The sequence below is a fragment of the Petaurus breviceps genome, unplaced genomic scaffold (genome assembly GCF_028583685.1).
Source record: "Petaurus breviceps papuanus isolate PSGF00001 unplaced genomic scaffold, PetGlider_PUasm1.0 188, whole genome shotgun sequence".
In the NCBI taxonomy this organism is placed as follows: Eukaryota; Metazoa; Chordata; class Mammalia; order Diprotodontia; family Petauridae; genus Petaurus; species Petaurus breviceps.
In genome coordinates this window covers 8,412,339-8,436,940 of record NW_027185804.1, presented here as the reverse complement: position 1 = coordinate 8,436,940, position 24,602 = coordinate 8,412,339, and the positions used below count along the sequence as shown (strand labels likewise).

General features: G+C 40.9%; 1 protein-coding gene across 9 annotated transcripts in view; it reads right to left on the bottom strand.

Annotated features, from left to right (window-relative positions):
• Window positions 1-24,602, bottom strand: part of TEAD1 (TEA domain transcription factor 1) — a 403,944-nt gene that overhangs the window by 5,321 nt on the left and 374,021 nt on the right. For all 9 annotated transcript variants that reach the window (XM_069091245.1, XM_069091243.1, XM_069091242.1 and 6 more), the window contains one exon: window positions 5,190-5,330. In XM_069091245.1, the coding sequence (XP_068947346.1) occupies window positions 5,190-5,330 (141 nt within the window). The remainder of the gene's footprint in view (window positions 1-5,189; window positions 5,331-24,602) is intronic.

The following is a 24,602-nucleotide window of genomic DNA, read 5'->3' as shown; positions in this document are numbered from 1 at the left end:
GGGGGGCAAGGGTCAAAGATGAATTCCATCACTGGACTTCTCCTCAAGTACCAATTATTCCCCCTCAGCACTAACCCCAAATGAACATGTAACCAAGAAGGGTCTCTAGTAGTATTTAAATGGAAAGCAGAGTTGAGAGAGCGGAGAGTAAAGCAAATTTCAAGACTGGTTTTTCTGCTGACAACTTGTCAGCAGCAGCTACTGGGCCCTACCTGGCGTGGGGCCACAGAGTCACATATGACATTAGTCAGTTCATGCCTTTTCACCTGAAGCAGTGAGGATGAAGGCAGCCAGAGGGAACAGGAGAAGGGTATATGAAATGCCAGCCTTTTAGATAAACAGAGAAAGGCACTGTCCCACCCTGCCCCCAAACCCTGCAGCCATCTCTCTGGTGGTTTTGCCCCAAAGCCGAGTGGTTTCAGAGGCAGAACTGGGGGGGGGGGGGGCAGGGAGGGCAGGGTTCTCTGCAGAGTTCTATAACCAAGCATCCCACCATCACCTTAAACCTCCCTTGGGCATTTACTAGCTGTAAGTAATCTCTGATAGGTAATTCACTTGAACTAGATTCCTTGTTGATCCTTGTGCGACACATTCCATCTGCTGACTCTGGCTGTCCTCCATCACTCACCTCAGGTCCTCCTCTCCTGTCCCCTGCCTTACCTGGCTTGCTTCAAGTCTCAGCTCAAATGCCGTTTTTTGCAAGAAGCTTGTTTAATGTTTTAATGCTAGTGACTTCCCTCTGAGATTACCTCCAGTTTAGCCTGTATATAGCTTATTTGTATAATTATTTGCAGGTTGTCTCCCCAACAGACTGTGAGCTCCTTGAAGGAAGAGGATGCATTTGCCTTTATTGAATCTGTGCTTATCAGGCAGTTAGGTGGTGCCACAGTGCACAGAGCGCCAGGCCTGGAGTCAGGAAAACTCATTTCTCTGAGTTCAAATCTGGCTTCAGACACAAACTAGCCATGTGACCCTGGGCAGGCACTGAGCCTTGTTTGCCTCAGTTTCCTCATCTGTAAAATGATCTGGAGAAGGAAATGGCAAAATACTCCAGGAGCTTTGCCAAGAAATGCCCAATGGGGCACAAAGAGTTGGTACCTCAGATATTATACGTGGGTATGTGTATGTACCTACACATACATATATGCATGTATATACAGGTTTGTCGTACTTACATACATTACCTTCAATCTTCATAACAACTTTCTGTGGTTATCTGAGGTGCCACAGATACATAAACACACACACACACATGCATGGAGATCAAATCGGTCAATACTCAAAAGGAATTAATTATATCACCTATTTATTGAACGGACAAATACTGAAGTTGAAGCTTTGGCCACATAATGAGAAGACAGGACTCAATATAGGTCATCAAAACTAGGTTCCTCTACACGTTCAGCCCTTTTTGACATGAAACTGCCATTATAACCAAAATCTCTTTGAAATTCTACAAGTGTCTTGCAATTTCTTGCCTTCGTATTTTTGCTCTGTCTTCCTGAGATGACCTGTCCTGACACCATTTCTACCTGCTGAATCTCCTATCTGCCAAGGCCTGGCTCAAATGTCACCTTCTCTGAGAAGACTTCCCTGATCTTCCCAGGCGGAAATCATCTCTTCCTCCTCTAAACCCCAAGAGCATTTAGACTGTACCTTATCCTACCACTTGTCACTCACTACCTCATATCCGAATTATTTTTTTTTTTTGCCTTTTTTTTTTGAAGGGCAATTGGGGTTGACTTGCCCAAGCTCACACAGCTAGTTTTTATGTTAAGTGTCTGAGGCTGGATTTGAACTCAGGTCCTCCTGACTCCAGGGCCAGTGCTCTATTCACTGTGCTACCTAGCTGCCCCAAGACCCGAATTATTTTTAATAATAGCAACACTCTAAAAGTACTTGCTGAGCTGGTTGGGTACTGTTTTCTTTTCCTTTTTTAAAAATTATCTTTGGATTCTGGGATGGACCAATGCATGAGCATTTATATTGATGGCAGATTTGAGCAGCATGTCCCAAAGTACCTAGCATAAGAAACTCCAGAGCGACTAGTCAATAAATAGTTGTTAAATGACTAGTTAACAAGAATGCAGTGACCAGAAAAGTCCCCAATTTAACTCAGAGATTAGTAAAAAAATATTATAAATGTTACAGTTGAAAGAGACTGAGAGATATCATCTAGTCCAAAACTTTCATTTTAAAAATGAAGAAGTGGGACTTATGAGTTACTGAAATGTGATGTGGCATCAAAATGAGCTGTTATTCTAGGCTGAATTTAAGAGAGGCAAATGCTGAATCATGGAAGTGACATTTCTGCTCTGCTCTACCCTAGTCAGCTACACCTTGAGTCCTGAGTGTCACATTTTAGGAAGGATAGAGTCAAGCTCATGTAGATCTATCTAGAAGGAGGCAACTGGGATGGGGAGACAGCTAGAGAACATCTGGAAAGAGGCTAAGGGTGAGCCTAGATTCTAGAGAAGATTTTGGGAGGCATTTTCCTCCTCACTGGAGATCTTCATTTAAAAGAATGGAATGTTGGGGGCATTGAAAAGGAGACTTCTTGGTCACGTGCAGGTGAAACTAGTCTGAAGTCCAGCTCTGGGAAGAGTCTGGCTATGGGCAGACAACAATTCATTAGCAACTGGAATCTGGCTTTAGTGGACTGGCTGGATGGTGGAGAGGTCCTCCTCTAAGAAATGAGTAAACTATGGGTGCTGACAAAAATCTGACTAGCCTAGGGTCTGTTTGCTCAGGTGTGTTTGCCCAGCAGGGAAAGGGAGAGAAGGGAGATGTGTGTTAGTCTGCAGAAAGAACCTTCTCTATTTACATGGGGTCTGGGAGATGCAGGGGTGGATCAGACCTATAATTTCATTGGCACAGGAAACTCCAGTTTTCTTTCACTGTACCAGTGAAGAAGGACATTAGCTCTGAAACTTACGGTCTTTAAAGAGGGGGCAAGGAGAGAATGGGTAACTTGCCTAGGGTTACGCAGCTTCGGAGACCTGAGCCCCAGACCTTTTTTACTCCAAGTGTGATGATGTCTCTACTACAGCACACTGACTCTTAATTTCAATAGTTTTCCCTAATTACTCAAGCTCAAAACCCAGGAGACAATCTTTGTTGCTTCCATCTCCATTCTCCTTCTATCCAGCCATGAAGCCTCTTCTTTTATTTTTTTTTAAAGCAATTGGGGTTAAGTAACTTGCTCAAGGTTACATGGCCAGTTATTTCTGGGTGTGGTGCTAAGTATCTGAGTCCGGATTCGATCCCAGGTGATCCCAACACTGGAGCCAGTGCTCTTACTCGCTGTGCTACCTGGCCACCCCTCATGAAGCCTCTTCTTGTTCCAATCCACCCCACATCCTTTCATGACTGATCTTTCTTAAAGCTTTTTCTCATCTTGTCTCTTCTCTGGTTCTGAACCAGCATCTGCCAACAATATCAGTTTCAAACTGCCCCTATCTAGACATTTCAATTCTTGCATCATGTGGTCCCATTTCAACCTCTCCACCTTCTCTATTACTACTTATTCAGCACAAATTCTGGCCTTGGGTCAGGCAAGTCCCCCTCTTGTCTTCCTTCACTGAGAGGAAGGATGAGACGATGGTCAGGGTACTAGCTTTGAAGGCAGTTCTCCCTCTGACACATATTAATGATGTGTACACGGGCAATAACAAAGCTTCTTAGTACCTCAGTCAACACCCTAAGATTAACAGACAAACTGCTGTTCTATATTTGAAAGTAGAGGAAGTTTCCACATTGAAAAAGGTCTCCCTCTTCCCTAATGCTTCCACCACCTAGAACACCCTTCCTCCTTCTCTCTGCTTATCCTTCAAAGGCCCTGGATGTGTTTGCCACCATGTTCCTCTTCTCCTGCCACATTTCCTCCCCCAGTTCTTGCTCTCAAACTAGCCTGCATAGATATTTGCTTTCTTAGCTCTTATGGCATATTTAGTCTATAACATGGAATCAAGAACTTAATAGAAGATGGTCTTGTATTATTCTCTGTTCCACCTGTTTATCTCCCCAATGAGACTCATTAAAGGCAGGAACAATGTCTTATATATCTTGGTTATCTTCCATAGGGTAAAAATCAACAGCTATGGTTACAGTATAGACAACTGGACCTAGAATAAGGAAGAGCTGAGTTCAAATAAGGCTTCAGACATTGACCCTTAGGCAAGTCATTTAACCTCTGTCTGCCTCAGTGTTCTCATGTAAATTAGAGATAATAACAACATTTATTGCCTAGGGTTATGGTGATGATCAAATGAGAAAACATATGAAAAGAATATTGCAAACATGAAAACTCTATACAAATGCTAGCTAGTATTATCATTATAACCACAAACTGAACATGGGTTACTAGAATTCATTACACAAAGATCAGCAGCTCATCCTACAAAGAGACACACAATGGATCTTGGTCCTAGATGATGAAACACACTTACATGCTCTCCCAGACGAGGTGGAAGACTACAAATGATGTTGAATGTTCTGTATCCTATTGATATGACTGTTAGTTTTCATGAAATGCTTTCCTTCATTATAAAGGATGGTTTTGGAGGGGGAGGGGGAGGTAGAATTATTGGGAAATGACTGCAGTGTAAGAAACAAAAATTAGCAATAAATCACTGAATGAGAAAAAAATGCAATGGTTTGGTGGCTAGGGATGTGAACTTCAAAACAAGAGAAAAACAGTGGCAGGCCTCTGATCCCAATGAAAGAAGGAAATCTATTTTTCTCCATTGTAGATCATTTTGGAAAATCAGAGGTAATTGTAGAAGCAAGAGTCAAATGGAATGTTTCAGGAAACGGCCCCTTGATAGCCGAATTATCATCTTGCGATGGCTTTCCTGAAGCCACAGGTAGCAGCAGAAGCCCTGGGCTGCCCCCTCCCATCTGGAGTATTGGCTAAACTAAGGGGTGTGCTGGGAGTCAGTTTCTGCTTCACCACCTATGGGGCACAGGGGATGCAGGTTGCAGAGACCTCCAGGTGAAATGGAACACCACATCTGATTCTCCTAGCTGCTTTATAAAGCATTCTCTCAGAAACAATGAATGGGTTAGTAGGGGAGGAAAAGCGGCAAAAGAAAAAAAGCCCAACCCTCTGCCTTACACATTGCATCCCTTTACCCACAACCACAAAGGGGAAAAAAGGCTTTGCACCTGAATGAAAGGACCCATCTTACCTCTACCTTCTCCACTACTTGCTTCCCGAATGAACAGACTTTGGTAGAACAGGTGATGGTCATGTTCTCTGAGCTCTCGTACTGACTGGTTACCCCATAGAAAGCCCCTGCATCATCTTGAATGTTGCAGTTTAAATCCGCCTGTGGAAAAAGGTCACAGAGGTTGGGAATTAATCCGTCATCTGGCAACATCAATGTGACAAGTAGTAATGAACTTCTCCTGAATGGGGGAGGGGGGGTTTGGAGAGTAGATGGGGACCAGAAGGGAAGAGTGGGTGAAAGGTCCATCTAGAACCATGTGCAACAGTCTAAGGATCATTTTTCTTTTTATTAAAGACAGCACTGGTCAGGTTTCCTTGAAATAGCAAACAGCATACACCTGTTTGGTTTTTTAAAATTTATTCAAAAAGCCTTATGTAAAACAGTGTTGTGAATGAATTCCCAAACAAACTACACCAATTCACTAGTTAAAGAAATGCTTAAGAAAACAAAGCATAATCTGTAGTCCAAAAATGTAGTTGAAAACAAGGGCATCATGGGAGAAGATGGCACCCATAGAAGCCCCACCCAAGGGGCTGGAGGGAAAACAGACTCGGAAGCTTTGTCCTTAATTCTCTTCTCTCCTATGAGTTCAACTGTGAGCTCTACACAGATGACTACTAAAAACTCATCTCTCATGAGTTCCATTCCCACATCTTTAATTGCCTGCAGGACAATTCCAATGGAAGATCCCACAGGCACCTCAAATTCAAAGTCCAAGAAGGAATTCAGTAATTTAACCCTTGAATCCACCCTTCCTACTGGTTCCCCTGCTTCTGTTGAAGGCACTACCAATCTTACAGACACCTAAGCTCTGCAACTTTAGTCATTCTCAGTTTCATTCTCACTCAACTTCCCCTAATCCAATCGCTTGTCAAATCTTATTGATTCTAATTCTAATTCTTGTATTCATCTCCCTTTCATTCTAACCACCCCAAGGAAGACTTTCATCACCTCTCTCCAGGACAATTACCAGTAACCCCAGCCCTGAATCTAGCCTTTCCCTTCTCCAATCCATCCTCCCTACTAGCTGAAGGAATACCTCTAAAGCCCAAGTGTGACAAGGCATTGCTTTGCTCAAAAGGCATTAATGACCTCTGGGACCAAACATAAACTCCTCAGCTTAGTACTTAAAACGCTTTACAACCTGTCATCACCCTATATTTCTTGACTTTTTATACATTACTCCCCTTCAGATATTCTATGGTCCAGCCATATTGACCCTCCTTTTTTTCCCTCCTAATTTTCACATAATACATTTAATCTGTCTTTTCTGCCTTTTCACAGTTTCCCAATCCTACAAATGCATCCCCTTCCTCTGACCTCTGTCTAAAAATCCCTAGCTTCCCTCAAAGCTCAGTTAGGAATCCACTCATCCCATTCACCTTCCTCATCTCTAGCTATTAATACTTTTCCCCTCTGGAAATTACCTTGTATCACTTTGCATATATAATGTATGCATGTGTACTTATTGTCTTCCCCACAGAACAAAAGCCCCTTAAGGGCAGGGGCCCCATAATTTTGTCTTTGTATTTTCAGTGCCCAGCACAGAACATATAGTAGGTGTTTAATAAATGCTTGTTAAACTGAAAAGTAATCATAGCAACTACTGATATTTATCCGATACTTTAAGACTAGCTGAGCACATTCCACAGATAAGACTTCCTTGGTTCTCAGCTCCACAAATGGGGTCTTTTCCATGATCCCCATACTATAACCGAGGAGTTAGACGAAGAGAGATGAAGAATCGTCTTGCTCAAGGTCACATGGCTATGTCGTTGGGCTAGACAGGTCAGCTCCCACAAGACATGGACTCAAACCCAAGAACTGACATTCCTTTGCTTTCATTTACATTATGCCTGAAGCAGAATAACATCACCATGAAGAGCTGGCATTTCTATTGCTTTAGAAGGTTTGCATTTCACCTGGACTGGCTTGTCCCATTCCTACAGGGACCCAGTGTAGTCAGTATGCCGGGGATTGTCATGCTCCAATTTTTACAGGTGAGGAAAAAGACACAGGGGAAGCATTAAGGGATGTGTCCAGAGTCACAGCACTAGTATCGGAGGTGGAATCTGAACCCAGGTCTCCCTAATTCTAAGTCTAGCACTCTAATATACCATGATGACAGACAGCCTTGATCCTCAAACAGTCCAGTGACAGGAAATGCAATACATAAGAATAATAATAATAAAAATTTAGAATTTTATGGCATTTTAATGTTTGCAAAATGCTTTATAGACATCATGTTACTTGATTCTCACAACCACCACAGGAAGTAGGTGCTATTAAACTGAGGCAGCCATAGGTTAAGTGACTTGCCCAGGTTGACACATATAGTAATTGTCTAAAGCCAGATTCAAACTTAGGTCTTCTCTAATCTGGATCCAGGATTTTATCCACTTCCCTCATTTGAGGATAGAATGGAGACTACACTAAGAATATTATTTATCTGAATATAGTGGGAACTTTTTCAGTACTCCTGAATAACATTCTTTTGGTCCAGCCATTCAAAGATTCCTTAATCTAGTCAACTGTGCTGTTTTTCACTCTCTACTTCTACCAGGAAATGTCACCAAATGGCTTACTCAAATCCAGATATACTACACATCTTCAGAATTCCCTTGATCTTGTATTCTAGTGGTGGCTCCCAAAGGATGCACCATGAACTCATTGGAACTCACACTTGCAATGCCATGTGCATGCTTGAGTCTCCCCACTCTCCCATATGATGATTTCAAAATCATCAGAGAATTCCTCCAGTATAAAGAAATGATCAGCATCCTTTGTTTTTAGTGAACACAATGGTTCCTGGTGGTTACTGTTCTTTCAATTGTAAATGATCATAAATCACATATTCTAAACCTTTGGGACAGGTATGAAGTTTATTGGTCTCATGGTTCCTAGTATCTCCCTTCTTTCTTCATTAGAAAGGCAATGCATTTCCAGTACTTCACCATCTCTTGAATTCTCAATGAATCTAAAAATTCTCTCAATAGCAAGCGCCTGATGTGTAACAGAACTGTGCTGACTAGCCCCTCTACATGCCTGACTCCAGTTAAAAAAAAAAAGGCACTTCTGACCACACTGAATAACAAATGTTGCATCTATCCATGCAGTCTTGTTTATAAAGGGCATAATTATAGAAGTTTTTGTAGATAATGCTCTGAGTTGTTTCTGTCTTCACCAATGAAACATGTTTAGAAAATCATGCACTTATGTTAAGCTGTGTCTAAGAATCCATGCACAGCCACCATTATCTCTAAAGCCACCATATGCATCTGAGAATGTTGGACTAGGACTTCAGGAAGCGTTCTGAATCTCCTCCCAGATTATTACTACCTGTGTGACCCTAGGTTAGAAACTTGACCTTCCCTCATGCCTCAATCTACTAGTTTGTAAAAAGCTGGGCATAATTACACCTACTCATAGCGTTATTGGGAGAAATAGATGAAATAATGCATTTTGCCAATCTGAAACCATTACATATATGTGAGCAACAATCAGAAGGTATCTTCATTGTTTCATTTTAGCTTTTATAACTAGTTATGTAAGAATGTAAATGTGTCCAATTATTTCAAATTCTTTCTAGTCTAGTCTGTTCTATTAATTTACTTTCCTCTTTTTAAAACTAATACCAAATGATTTTAATGACTGCTGCTTTATAATATAAGCTTGAGGGCTAGAAATGTTAGGCCTTCTTCATTCCTACAATTAAAATAGAATTTCCTTTGATGTGTTAGATTTTTTGTTCTTCCAAATGAACTTTATTATTATTCTGTCAAACTCTGTATAAAGTATTATAAAGTATCTCTCCCTCTTAATGTTTTCATTGCTGAAACACTAAATCTGTAAATGAATTTAAGTTAACCTGTCATTTTTATTATATTGTTATATTAAATAATATATACGCAGCCATGAGCACTGAATTTCCCTCTAGTTATTTAAGATGTTATTTATTTCTTTGGGGGAGCATTCTGTATTTTATACATATTGACTGGGCCTTGATAAGTTGACTTCCTCATATTTTATGCATTTTGTAGTTGTTTTATTAACTATGCTTTTCCTCATATCTTTTGCTTTTATGTCACCGACATTTCAGGGCCATTTCTTATAATAACTTTTAAAAGACGGGATGTAGGGGAGAGTGAGAAAAAAAGTTCTGAGAAACTAACCAACATTTTTTTTAAGTCTGACATATGTAAGAGTCCACCTATGGGCCCACACTTCTGCAAAGACAGTGAAGTATTTTCTCATAGCTCTTCTTTGGGGCCAAGCACAGTCATTATAATTTTATTTTCCCTTCTTGACTTTGTTACTGCTAAATACAAATTCTATTGATTTTTGTGGACAAACTTAGTATGCTGATACTTTTCTATAGAAATTCTCTAGGATCCCCCCCAAAAATTCCCTAGGATTTCCTAAAAAACAAACAAAAAAAAAAAACCCAGTAAAACTGATAAGCGAGTATAAAATAAACCCTAATACATAAATTACCTAGGAAAGAACTTCCTCTATAATACTGATGACAAAAATATTTACAAAAATATTTGGAAAACTGGACAATAGTCTCTGCAGAAATTAAATTTAGACTAACAACCAATACCATATACTACAATAAATTAAAAATGGATACTATAGTAAACGAGAAAAGGAACAGATTAGGAACCTTTCATAGCTATGGAATTCTTGACCAAACAAGGGACAAAGGTAATTGCAAAAGGTAAATAAACAATTCAGATTACAGGAAACTGAAAGTCTTTTTCATTAACAAGAAAAATGAGAATGACTTAAGAAGGGAAGAAAGCAATTGGGAAAAAAAAATCCTAGTTTGAAATATTTGATAAGGGTCTGAGATCCAAGACATATAGGCAATTAATAAATGCATAAGGCTAAAAGCCATTCTCCAATAGAAGTAGTCAAAGGATATGAACAAATGGTTATCAAAGGAAGAAATGCAAACATCATTATGAAAGAATATTCTAATAATCTTAAAAATAATCACATAATCTTGATAGTAAAAGAAACACGAAACAAAACTACCATTAGGTTTTACCTTACACCCAGAAAACTGGCAAAGAAGACAAAAAAGAAAAAAAAAGACAAGTCAGTGGCAGAGGAATTGCTGAAAGACAGGAACACTAATTCACTCTTGGTAGGGCTATGAATTGGTACAATTACATGGGAAAGCAATTGGGAAATAAGCAAAAAAAAAAAACTGATTAGGTGATAATACTGTCTGACTAAGAGATTCTGCTTTTAGGCATATACACCAAAATTTTTATACCTGACATTTCAGTGGTAGCAGAGAGGCTGGAAAAACAGTAGAAGCCCATTAATGGGGGAATGGCAAAACAAATTGTGGTATGTCAATATAATGGAGTATTACCATTACATATGCTAAAAGAAACAATGTACATGATGAATAAAGAGAAACATGGAAGTGTTGATGAACTGATGTCAAGTAAAGTAAGTAGGACCAGTAAAATAATATTTGCAATGACCACAACAATGGAGAGAAAAATTCCCAAATAATTAAACTGAATGATGTGAAATTGTAAAGGAGAAGCCTGTCCTCAATTCCTTTCCTTTGCACAGGTGTTTGTTGGGGGGCACAGTGTGAGGGTCCATGAGTGTGGAATATTGAATATAGCATCAGATTTTCTTCCATAAGTTAAACAATTTTGCTGAATTTTTTTCTCTTCTCTTTTGTAAAAAAAGTGTGTGTGTGTGCGCACACATGTGTATACACACATGTTATAAGAGATGGGTCTTTTGGAGTGAGGAGAAGGAACATGGGGAGAAATAGGGGCAATATAAAAATATAACTATTTTTTAAAATGCTCCTTAAGAAAATGAATACTTTTTAAAAGGAGTATAAATGTGTTTTGAATAAGATGTTCTACATTTGATTTAGAAATGCATGAAGGAATTATTTTGATGAACTTTTTAGTTTTAATGGAATAGAATTATTATAAAAGAAAGGACACCAATAAACACGGAGTAGAAGTTAAAATGTGTTTTCAGTAGGGGAAGAAATTTTATGGCTACAACACAATTTCCTAGTCACAAGACTGGGTCAGGGGCCAGAGCTCAGGGCCATAGCTGCCATACTGTCCAAGCAAGCAGCAAGAGTTCAACAAATGTAACAAATACTTCTTAATACTTATTGCTCAGAGTACAGAGCACCAAAGTTGATCAGAGAAGTCCCAGAGGGCCATTTGTCCCAGGAGTTATTCTGGCCAGGAAGCTGCTGCCTAGATTCAATCAGGATTCTTCAGACCTTTTTCTGATCTGAGAATTGTGTAGCCTGGAGCACCCTTGCAAGCCCAGATTCACCCCGTTAAACCTTACTGCTGCCTTGAATGGTGCCCAGGGCACAGGGGAGCACCAGTTAGCCTCTGGGACCCACATGGCTTAAAAATGTAGTTTTACAGCTTGGCATAAAGTAGTTGGGGAAAATTCAGCACTGTGTGCTCAGACTACATTCCTAAAAGAGCAGATTGCTCCTGGTAGTCAAGGAGCCTGCCCAGGTTGTACCTGTCACCACCTTCCCAACCTCCATGGAACTCCTGAACTGGCTGGAGAGAAGAAGGGTCCATGTACTATTATAGCAAGTAAGGTATGCACCCTGGATAGCATGAAAGCCCACTTCTGATGTCCACTGTGACTCACTTCACCCCATCTTGATAAGTTGGTTTTCCTGTCATTGATCCCTGGATACCATTTATCAGAAAATTCTAACTTCCATTCCTTCCTCACGCTGTCGACAATAGAAAGATGTATGGTGGGTCTAAGGTCACCTAGTCTTTTTGTTTTACAAAAATGGAAACTGAGGCCCAGAAGCAAAGTAAGTTGGCCCAAAACCAAGTAGAACCTGGAATTAGAACCCAGGTACTCTAGCTCCAAACTATAGATGCATGCTACCAAAAATGACATGGAAAAATGATTTGCACGTGAAGAGTGACATCAAAGATATCCTTGAGGACATCTCTGGCCTGAAAGGGAGGCAGACTCATTGTGTTAAGAGAAAGAGAAACAACAAAGGCATCCCTGAGATATCAGAGAAATAAGACAAAGGCATCCTCAGGATTTAAAGGGGAAAATGGTAAAACGATACATGGTGAGGAGGGGCAGAGGGACAGCAATCTGTGTCAGTGAAAGAAGTCTAAAAAATTTCCCAAATACTGTCTAATAACCAATTTGCAATCACAGTTGGCTCATGATATCCTTCAGCATGATAATGTAGCCAACCAACCATGCCACTACTAAGCGAATTTTTTACAGAGAAGTAATGTTATTAAAGAAAATTACTCTCTAGCCATGACAGTAATAATACCCCAGTAAAGATCACAGTACCTGGGTCAGAGGGCAGCTTTTCTTAACTTTTAAGAGGGAAAAGGTAAAAAATAAACCAAACAAAAAACGATATTAATTTAATAAAATAAAAATAGGATTCTTTCTTGAAGGCTGGGGTTTGTGCTAGCTTCCTAATCAATCTCAGTGATGCATTAATTTTCTCTTGCAACTGAAGCAGATCTGTTTCACGGGGTACCAAACCAAAAGCATTCTTCTCTCTGGCAATGGCAGGAATACTGGAAAATGAAGCTTCACTTCACGACTCAACTGGCTGCAAAGGTCTCTGGCACTCTTGTAGAGAATGCTTTGTGGGGACAGTGTAGGGGACTCTGGAGAATCACAGAAGCAAGAAAGATGCAAAATGGAGAAAATACTACAACCCAAATTTTAAATGCAGTTTTTTTTTTCTTGGCAAATGGATAAAAACAAGCATAAACAGTCAGAAAAACATAGCTTTTTCAAGAATCAAAAAAACCAGAGGGGGACTGAGCTCAAACCAGATTACCTTAAGCATAGCCCTGGGCATTAATTGACTAGACAAGTTTAAAAATTGAATTAAAAACAATTTTTTTAAATCAAGAAAATGTAAAAACCAACAATCTTTTCCCCAAATTCCAACTCTGCTACATAAGCTACAATCTAGGATGGACTAATTTAAGAATGTTGGATTTTTGCTAAAAGACCTCAGATCAGTACAGTGACCTTTTCCCAGTCCTCAGTCTCCCTGAGGTCTCTGCCACTTTGGAGAGTATTTATCACTCTCTTCTCACTAGGTTTTTGGAATCTCCCTCTTTCCTAGTTTTCTTCCCACTTCTCTGTATCCTTTGTTGGATGCTCCACACCTTCTAACCCTAGATGTCCCTTGGGGGTTTTGTCCTGGACCCTTTTCTCTTCTCCCTCTATGCTACTCCATTCTCTGCACTGATGATTCTCACATCTCTCTCTCTCTTGCATCCACCTTTCTCCTAACCTTCAACATCACATCTCCCATTGCTTTTTAGACCTCTCAAACTGGATGTCCAAAAGACTCAAATCCACAATGGAACTCATGATCTTTCCCCCTCAACTTTCCTTGTCCCCTACCTTCCCTATTATTGTGGAGGGCAAGACCATGCTCCTAGTCCCTCAGGCTCATCCTGGACTCTTTGTTATCTTTAACCCCAAATATCCAATCTGTTGTGCAAGGACTGATGATTTCACCTTCGCAACTTCTCTCCAATATGGTCCCTAGTCTCTTTGGATGCTGCTACCACTTTAGCACAGGCTCTCATCCCCTCAACCCTGGAATACTGCAACAGCCTGCTGGAGAGTCTGCCTGCCTCCCCACTCCAATTCATCCTCCATTCAGCTACTAAAGTGATTTTCCTAAAGCACTCTAATTTGATCCTAACGTCTTAATAGAAGAACTAGGATTACCATCTAGGAATCTTGATCCCTGGGTTCAATGGTCTCTAAAGTATTGTGTACTATCTCAAAAATAGTTCCTTATTTGGGGGCTTTAGTGTTTCCACTCTTGTACAGTCTAAAAACCATAGTTTTGCTACTATTGTACAGTTGGCTTGGTATTGAATAGTCTTTTAAGAAAATGTAAATTTCCTTTTCTCCCTTTTTTTGGGTCAGTTTTTTCCACATCAAGTCTATGTTCTTGAAAATCACAGAACCTAGGACTTGAAATGATGTCAAAAGTAATACAGTCCAACGCAATCTTCTTACAAAATAAGCTAAGCACTATAGTGATTTTGTGACTTGCCTAAGACAAGCATCAGAAGTGGGAAGGGAACCCAGATTCCATAGTTCCACCTCACTCTTCTCCTTTCTGTATACACATCACACATCATTTCCAAACTCTTGACTTCAGCTAGGCATATGAGAACAAAATGATGGAAGGAAAAGCAAGATGGACTTGTCACTGGTTGAACAGCTAGATGTTGATGTCTCCGTGCCAATATGGTAGAAGTCTCTCAAAAGGGTCATAGGAATCTGATCTTTTCAACATTTTGAACATCTTGGATGAAGGCATGATTGGCATGTTTATCAAGTTTGTAAATGATGAAGCTGGAAGAGAGCTAAACTGGTATGCTGAACGACAGAACTGGGGTCCATAAAGTCCCTACCAGGCTGTAAAAATGGGCCAAACCAAACAAGATGAAGTGTAACAGTGACAAACATCAAGTCCTATTTAAGTTCAATAACTCAACTGTAATTTAATTCAACAAATATTTCTTAAGTGTTTTACTATGTACAATGTAGGGGTAAGACTGGGCTTAATGGCAACTGATATGAAAAAGATAATTGGTTTTTTATTGACCTCAAGCTTAATGAGTAAACAGATTGATAAGATTTCAAATAAAGTAAATGCAATCTTTTATTTTTTCCAAACACTCTCTCTCTCTCTTGGGTGGGGAGAGTCTGGACCTGTGATTTTACCCACCTAGGAACACCTGGTGAGAACACCCCCTCTATCAATGTTCATCTGCAACTGCTTTGCCATTTCAAAGCTTTAGAGAGTTGTCTGGGTCACTGAGAAGTAAAATAACTTGTCCCAGACCATGAGGCCAGGACATGCCAGGGGCAGGTCTTGAATCCTGTTCTCCCTGACTCCTAGGGCAGCCTTAACTATTTCATGCTCCCACTGCCAAGGCAATCAGCCCAGGTAAATAGAAGCACAGTGTCCAGATGAAGGGAGTTGGGAAGGTAATAAATAACACAAAGTCAAACACTTAGATTTGTGACTTCTTGTGCCATTAATTTACTGTCTAACCTTGGGCAAGCCACTTCCTCACTGGACTCTCCAGTTTCCTGTACCATAAGCCAGGGTGGGAGGGTGAGGAGGTAAGTAGAAGGTGCCTAAGTTCTGGTCCAGTTCTGATTCTGTGAGGCAAGAGAAAGGAGGACTGCTGCTACTGCAATTTCCTTCCCACAGATCTCCAGGAGTAAATGGAGAATTGTTGCCTCCTCTTAAGTCACATCCAGTGAACACAGAAGTTCACCCACACTGCACCATGTTGACCACCAGCATGTTTCAGTACCCATAGCATGGTCTGACCCATTTCACATAAGGGGAAAACTTCACCATATCAAGGTAATGTAGCTGAGATGGTCTGGGGGCGTGATCAGCCAAAGCCTGCAGGATCTCCCCATTAAGCCAGGACAAGTGAGAGGAGCCTTGGGACACATCTAGAAAAGTATCAGGCAGGGAAGTGCTCATTGCCAGTAGGGAGCTGGAAGAGGGGAAGCAGCCTCTGAACGATGAAACAGTCGGTTTGTTGCTGAATGCAGAGGCAGGCCTTCCCCTCGTGTTTTTGATGGAGATCTTTGAGGACAAAGGTGGGGACAAAAGGAGCATTAGAACTGGCCGCCTCTCTTCTGCTTCTGTGTCCCTGCATCCCTCCCCACCATCCTCCCCCACTCCCAGAAAGCTGCTTGGAATTAAAACCTCAGAATATTTCTCCTCAATGGCAGACTCTAACAACTACTAATGGCGGCAGGAAGGCATTTGGAGACCACATTATACCTCTTCTTCATCCTTTCTGAACAGTAATCAAAGGACCAAGATTTCCAATTGTGAAGCAATTTTTTCCAATGGTAGCATGTGGATCATTGGCAGGGAGCTCTGCTGCTGCCTTGGGCTGCCATCCAGGCCTGCCACATGGTGAGGCTGGTGCCGGGCAGGCCAAACGGCTCTGGTCTCCCAGCTGCTCTCTCCTTCTGACTCATCACTGATTCCAAAGAACTAATGGACTCGTATTCATTGGTGAACAAGCCCAGCAAGAGGGCCACAGGGGACTATTGGGAGAAAAGGCGGCTGCTTTCCGGAGGCCCCCTTCTAAGTTACTTTGCATACATCTGTATGCTGGTCAGAAGCCTCTCGACAGACCTTCCCTCCCTTTCCCCCCCCATCCCCCCAGACCACATTGCTAGTCTGGGGTAGGAGGAGATGAGGGAAGCCCGGTTACACAGGAAAATCAATCACCCCCACTTTTTTCTTTTTTAAAGAGGGGAGTTGTGGTGGTTGGTAGATGAAAGGCAAACCCTACATCTCTCAGAGACCTCTCTCTCTGGGTAGAGAAAAGGGAGGAAGGAGAAAGGGTGAAGAGGCTTTTTCTGAGGGTTGTTCACTGGAGGCTGTTGTTCCGGATGGCCCATCACAAAGAACTCAGGCTTTATTATCCATGCCACAGCTGTTTTAAATAAGAAGAATGGGAATAAACCCAACCAACCTCTTCATGTTACTTACCGCTAATTATGGCATATATTTACATCTATAAAACAGTAGACTTTTAAAAACATCACTGAATGCCTTTTTATTGTGAAGAACCAACTCCCTATTTGAATTTCATAAACATTTAATACTTCAAAGAGTCCTAAAAGCTTGCTCTAATTACATCATGCACTGCTTTAAAGACTGGCTGTTTGCATTTCAAATCTCTGCAACTATCAGTATTCCCTTAAAAAAAATCAATATCTGCTACAAATCATAAGGTGAATAACCGGCATTTCAGCTACAGTTACAAGCTGGTGCATTAGCCAATTATTTCAGATTAAGACAGTTAACGAAGCCTAGCGGCAATGGGGTGATTTCAGGAGTGAAGCCGCCCTCAGATACACAGATAGGAAAATGGAGATTCCCAAAGCTGCTCATATTTCAGCTCGGTAAGAAGGAGGTGATTTCACAGCTCGTCTGCTGCCCGACGGGGCTTACTGCTGGGTTCGGGATGATCTGCACACTTCCCTAGAGGGGCATGCCATCCGGACGAAGCTGTTCCCACTCTTCCCTTTCCCCTGCTGTCTCTGTATCTCCCCCGTCATACTGTCTTCCTGTCTTACATTACCAGTCGGTCACTATCTCTGCTGAGGGAACCGTGGCCCTTCTGACCACACAGATCACTGGTGCAAGACCCATCTTCAACCTGTGGTGCGGTGTATGTGTAGCAGTTCTGAGAGATGATTGTTAAATATTCTGTACAAGCAATTAAACGTCAGAAATAGGCAAATGCTACAAATCACAACTCGATTTGTTGTGTTGTTGACTGTCTTAGACTTAAGAAAGTGATGGACAAAATGTTATTAATGCAGAGTAAACTTAAAAGTATGATGTATGTACATTTTTGGGGTAAGTTTATTGTTAAACATTTACCAGTACACTCCTAATTTTACCTCACCTTATAGAGCCATTTGGTTGCCAAATCCTTCCAATTTTATCTCTCCAACAGCCCCTGCATCTGCCCCCTTCTTCCCACTTACACAGCCACCACCCTAGCTCAGAATCCCACCTCTGCCCACTGGTCTCCCTGTCTCAAGCCACCACCACCACCACCAGCTCTTTAATCTATCCTCCATTTAATTGCTACTATGATGCAAGAGATCTTCTCACAAACTAAAGAAACTATTTTATGAGATATTGGCAGACATCCTAGCTTCGGTTCCTAGAACACAGCAAATGCTTATTGACTAATAGCAAAACCTACTGAAAAAAAAAAGCTCACGATTCCCTTTCCCTCTTGCTATCTACTCAAAGACAGGTGAATTTATTACTGCTCCTCTCCCTCCTTGTATTACTTCTGCTACTAGAAACAGCTAGTACTTATATAATGCTTTAAGGTTTGCAAAGTGCTTCACATGTATTATTTAATTTAATCCAGTGAAGCAGGTACTATTAATGTCCCCATTCTACAGATGAGGAAAATGAGGCCAAGGGGCTAAGTGACTCGCCCAGAGTCATAAGCAGCTAGTGTCTGAAGGAAGATTTGAACTTGGGTCTTCCTGTTTCCAAGTCTAGTGCTCTGTTCATTACTGCCCAACCCCAAGATTCATAGGAAACTAAGGATTTCAGTCTTTACAAGTACAGAGAGTTCATCCCAATGACTTGTAGAGACTGGGCTAATTCCAGAGAGAATAAATAGGTATGTGTGTACAATGATTCAGATTCAGAAAAGACTGTGAAAGTGTTGGTGGAACATCTATCTGCTTTCTGGGTTACTGGAGAAAATGGAGTGTCCTTTTAAAAAATGGGAGAAATGTTCCAAAAGCAGCAATGATAGAAAAAGAATCAATGTAGGTATTGTAGAAAAGAGAGGAGAAGGAAGCACGAGGTGACAGGGATGAGGTTCTTCCAATGGAAAGCAGAACCCTTGGGTCCCATGGGTAAGGGGGCAGCTCTCTCTGCTTCAAGGACCCACAGGTGCTACCCAAAAGAAGACACCTAGGATTGGACACTGGGCAAGCAAAACGAAGATGTGGTGAAATATTAATATGACATGAACAAGAAGGAGGTTTGTCCTCTCAGGAACAGACAGGAAAGAAAGCGGCTGGTGACTTGTAAAGGCTCAAAACCACTGCCACTTCTGATAACGTATTTAAGACAAATACTGTAAGGGGAACCTAGAAAACCTTTCTTTAAATTTTTAAGTTCTGGACAAGTAACTGAAGGGCAGAGATGTTTTTTATCACTGCTTTAGACTGAAGATGGGATTTGGAGCTGAACAATGTGTTAAGATGGTGTGGGAGAAGAGGATTTGAGATTCTGGATCAGGGCTGAAGATGCATGAATTCCAGGCTCTCAGACAGAAATTCAGTGTTTCTCATCAAGACTGAGTGTGTATTCATACATACATACATATGTACACACACATATACAGACATATCTATATATGTACATATACACATGCACATATATAGAGACATATTTCTCTGTCTTGTGTATGTGTGTAAATATAAACACACACATTTTACCTATAAGCCAAATACTAGAAAACACAACAAATACAACATTGGGAGAAGATCAGAAGTGGAAATAACCAGTAATTTACAAGAATATTCAGGAAAAAATAGTAATAATAAGGTCAGCAAACATGACTTCAATTCCTGGCAAAATTATAGAACATACTATTAAAGGTATGATTAGTGAGACTCAAGAAAAGGAAGCAGTGATCACAGGAGAATCAGCAAGGCTTCATCAAGAAGAAGTTATACCAGATGATTTCAATTTCTTTTTCTGACAGAGTGAACAGTCAATTAAATACTGTAGTTAGAGATTACCAAGATTTCAGCAAAATGTCTGACAAAGCTTCTCGTGCTTTTTCCATGGAAAAGACAGAGAAACATGAACTAGATGATATAATATAGTTAGGCAGATTCAGAACTGCCGAATGGCCAGACAGAAAGAGTAACCATTAAAGAGTCACTATCAATTGGGAAGGTCTCTTATGGAGTGCTCAAGGGATCTGGGCCTGGCCTGAGACCAAGTCAAAGACTTGCATTAAAATATACATGACATGCTTTTGAAATCTTCAGATGACACAAAGCCAGGAGGGATAGTTAACACATTAGAAGAGATAGTAAGTATCCAAAAAGATCTCAACAAGCTGTAATGTTGCGATGAATGTATAAGATGAAATTTATTAGGGCTGAGGTAAATTCTTATATGTGGGCTAAAAAGAAAAATCAGTTTCAGATGTACAGGATGGGGAATGTGGCTGGACAACAGTTTGTCTGAAAAGGATCTGAGAGTTTCAGGGTGATACAATGAGTCAACAGAGTGAATTGGGGAGATGTAGATATGGAAGTGTGATGTCACTGGTATGTGGAGCTCTAGGTGTGGAAACTCCCTTCTTTGAGGCAGATAGGCAAATTTTTCTGTAACTATTTTTTGTCTTAGATGTGAGGTGGTACCTCAGAGCTGTTTTAATTTGAATTTCTCTAATCAATAGTGATTTAGAGCAGTTTTTCATATGAAAAGATAGCTTTCATTTCTTCATCTACATTGTTTCTTTTATCTACATTGTTGCTGTGCTTGTCCTTTGTTCTTGAAGAGGACCATGACATCAGGGAAATGATGACATGACTTGCAATTGACTTTGATCTGAGTGAGGGAGGGCTGTGCAAGGTCACCAGCCTCACTTTCTCCTCCAGAGCCATCTGGGTCCAGTGGCCAGATATTCATCAGGCCAGAAAGAAAACTGCCTCCTTTGACCATTTATCAAATGGGTAAAGACTTAGATGAACTGATACTGAGTCAAGTGAGCAGAACCAGGAGAACATTGTACAAAGCAACATGGTGCGACGACCAAGCTCTTCTCAACAATACAATGATCTAAGACAATTCCAAAAGACTCATGATGGGAAATGCCATCCACATCCAGAGAAAGATCTATGGAGTCTGAATGTAGATCAAAGCAGACTATTTTCTCTTTTTTCCCCTTCTCATGATTTTTCCTTTCGGTTCTGATTTTTCTGTCACAACATGATTAATGTGAAAATATGTAAAACAAACAAACAAACAAAAACACTTTTAGTCTTAGAGAACTGAAAGGGCACAGAGAGGCCATGGTCACATAGCCATGTGTCAGACAGTACTTGAACCCATCTGTGTTTTATGGAGGATGTCTTGTGCGAACTCTGAAGGGGAAGAGGAACTCTTCCTAGATCATGAGATTCTTCAGATACTCCTGCTTGTGGATGACACTGTCCTGATACACTGAACATGGACAATGAAGGGTCTCCTCACTGAGACCCAGGGTCACCCTAAAGACATAAGCAAAAACCAAGTGGATGAAAAATGTAAATTATTCAGACTAGGGGATCCAGTGTGACGGACAGCCCACTCTGTTCGTTCACCAGTACACATCCATTGTCCTGGTCAGGCATTGTGGATGTACAATGAGTCAGACTCAGAGTTGAACTGGGAAGGGAGAAGGGAGAGGAGCCAGCATTTATTAAGTGTCTACTATATGCCAGGTACTGGACTAAGCACTTTACAAATACTTGTATTTTAGGATAATGAATGGAGAGATTACTTTTGAGAAAGTATATAGGTACTTTCAATGAGACCTGCTACAAAATCTCATGTTTTGAACACTAATATTCTTCCAGTGAAGTTCCATGGCTGTAAATCATGTAACACCACAATCTCAAAGGATTCGCTATTATAGGTGACCCAAAGGTCAATCAGAATGGGCACTGCAGTCTAAGTAGGCTACGACACATTGTCAACAATGACTAGCAGGCAGGGAGGCTACATGTAAAAGGCATTTCTTCTGACTTTCCAAAAACCCAACACATTGGGAAGGAGGGCAGTTAAATACCCACTGTGTGTTAGTAGAAGCTTTAACAACAATTGGTAAAAACAGCCTCGCTGTCTAAAAATAAAGGCTAGATGCTGGACTTCTCCAGTCTCTTCCTCTCAAAACTACTTCACCGCCCCCATGGAAAGAAAATATTCTTCGGAACCTAAGAAGTTTCTGAGACAAGATACCAGCTGAGAAAAAAAAGGAAATTGAACGGAAAGAAGCCATTTCCACTAATAGTCATTCAAAGCATGTGGAGACCAAACTGTTCTGTCCTCTGAAACTCCCCCTTCCACGAATAGCAACCAGGACATTAGGAATCAAAATGAAAGAGTCAGGCCTATAATTTCATCTTAAATCTGATGCAATTCAATAAGAGCAGATCCAAACCCCGAGGGAGTCCAATCTGTTTGTTTAATGCGTCTTCCAGTTTCTTCTCCTTAAATAAAACCTGGGCAGTTTATCTACGGCGTCTGCCATGTTGTCAAATGACTCTGACTCAAATCCTTTGAAGATACAAGCATCTGCACAATGCTGCCTGTGACAGCCTCCTTTGGAGAACTTCAGAGCTCCAACTCCTCTCTTCTTTCTCCCTTCCTTTTCCCTTCCTTTTTCTCTTTCTTCAAGACTCAGAGATCTATCCCATGATTTGGGATGAGGGAAACCCTTTTCCCAGAAGGGCCCTCAGTCTCTGCATTTCCTTATCCTTATCCCCAGGACCCAGTAAAGGAAATGCTAATTTAATGTCCCACTTGTCTTTCTTAACTGAGCAAGAGAGTATCACCACCCTTTTTATTCTAGTTTTATTCTATTCTCCTTTAGAACAACAGAAATGACAACAAACCTTTCTCCCTTAGCCTGAGAATTCATCCTGAATATTTGAAAAGTCATTCGGTGCACAGATCTAGACCTGGAAAGGCTTTATCTATTAGTGCAACACCCTCATTTTACAGATGAGGAGGCCGCACCTAAGGAGGTAGCGTCAGAAATGGAATCTGAATCCTGATCCTCAGGTTCTAAGGGCAGTGAGGTGGTGTAGTGGATAGAGTGGGCAGTCAGGAAGACCTAAGTTCAAATCTGGCTTCAGACACCCTCCTGTTTGCCTCAGTTTCCTCATCTATAAAATGAGCTGGAGAAGGAAATCGAAAATCACTCCAATATCTTTGCCGAGAAAACCCCAAATGGGGACACAACTGAAAAACAAATCCCAAATATACAGCTTACTTATTTGCTGAAATGAAAACAAGATTTGCTAAATTAATGAATAATATAAACAAAGTTACAAAGACAGCACTTCAAAGGAGACGGACTTTTTCAAGTATTTTAGGGGCACTACAAAGGTTAAGCAACTTGTTTACTGCCATAGATGGAATAAATAGAATTTGAAACCAGGTCTTAATTTCAAATTAGATGAATTGTACTATCACAGGATCAAGATTTTGAGCTGGAATGGACAGGAGAAAATGAACTAGCTCAAGCTGCCCACCTTAGGGATGAAGAAAACTGAGACCCAGAGGAATTCAATAATTTCCTTGAGTCCACACAGGGATAGAACCTGAATTTGAACTCAGGTCTTTGGCCTCCAAATCCAGCCATCTTCCCATTGCACCATTTACTGTCCTTACAAAAAAAAAAATAAGCATTTAAAATTCTGCTGCTCTGTAAAAGTACTTCATAAACCAGAATGCACCATATAAATGTGAGTTTTAATCCTATGGGATTCTTGTATTAAATGAAATCACATGTAAATTGCTCTGCAAACCAGAAAGCACTATGTAAATGTTATTATTATATTATTCTTCATGATGTTAAATCTCTGGCTGATTCTGACGTAAGCTGTTAGATGTGACTGTCTTGCATACAACCCTGGGCTATACCCAGCACACCTCTGAGCTGAAGCCATTAATTTGTAACTCCTTGGCCCCGTCTATGAGAATCTGTCAAGCATGCCGGTCATATAAACAACACTGGGGGAATGTTTAACCTGCTGAAGAGTCAAAGTAAACAAGGGATGCCTAAGTACTTTCCTAACTACTGCAGCAGCTGACCTTGGTCTATAATCAATGTGCCAATGAGAAGCGATTCCTACAAACTTGTTGAGGCAGATACAAGAAAGACAAAATTGGCATGTCTTTAAAAACTCCTCTACCATAGCATTTCAATTTGTTTCATCAATTTGGATGGGACTTTCCACACCTGTTGAGTTTTCCGGCTGTCTTGAGTTTCTTATTTCTCAACCCATGTTTACTTAAGGCCTCAAGTCCCATGGGTCAGTAACACAATATTTTATTGAACTCCCCTCTGGCCCCCACGCTGATGGGCATCTCCCTATTTAAACCACTAGATGGCGGCTCCCAATTCAGAAAACAAGATTTATTTATCAGCAAGAAGGATTCTTGTGATAGTCAGAGGTTACTTCACAATTCACGTCTCAGGGTTTGTGAAAACCTTAGTCCAGAAGCTGACAGGCCAACAAAGTAAAAGGAAATTAAACAAACCAAGCATCTGTAAACTGTGCTCAAAGGGCTTTATAAACGGGAGCTCAGTTCACACGTGACCAAATGCCAGGCTCAGGCTTTCTTTTTATCCTCATGGAAAGATGGGGAAATGGAGAAAGACAAGCTGAATGGATCCTCCCAGGGCAGAGGTCAACACAGTGTCTAACCAGGAAGAGTAGGGGGCTTTCAGCGGCCAGAATACTGTGCCTCTATTCTTCTTAATATGGTGGTGCTGCCTACAGGACAAGGTCAACACAGTGTCTAACCAGGAAGAGTAGGGGGCTTTCAGCGGCCAGAATACTGTGCCTCTATTCTTCTTAATATGGTGGTGCTGCCTACAGGACAAAGTAATTTTTAACTTTTGGGGGGCTGCCCGTGAACCAGAAAGCGCACGCGCACACACACACACACACACACACACACACACACACACACACACACAACCCCCCCAA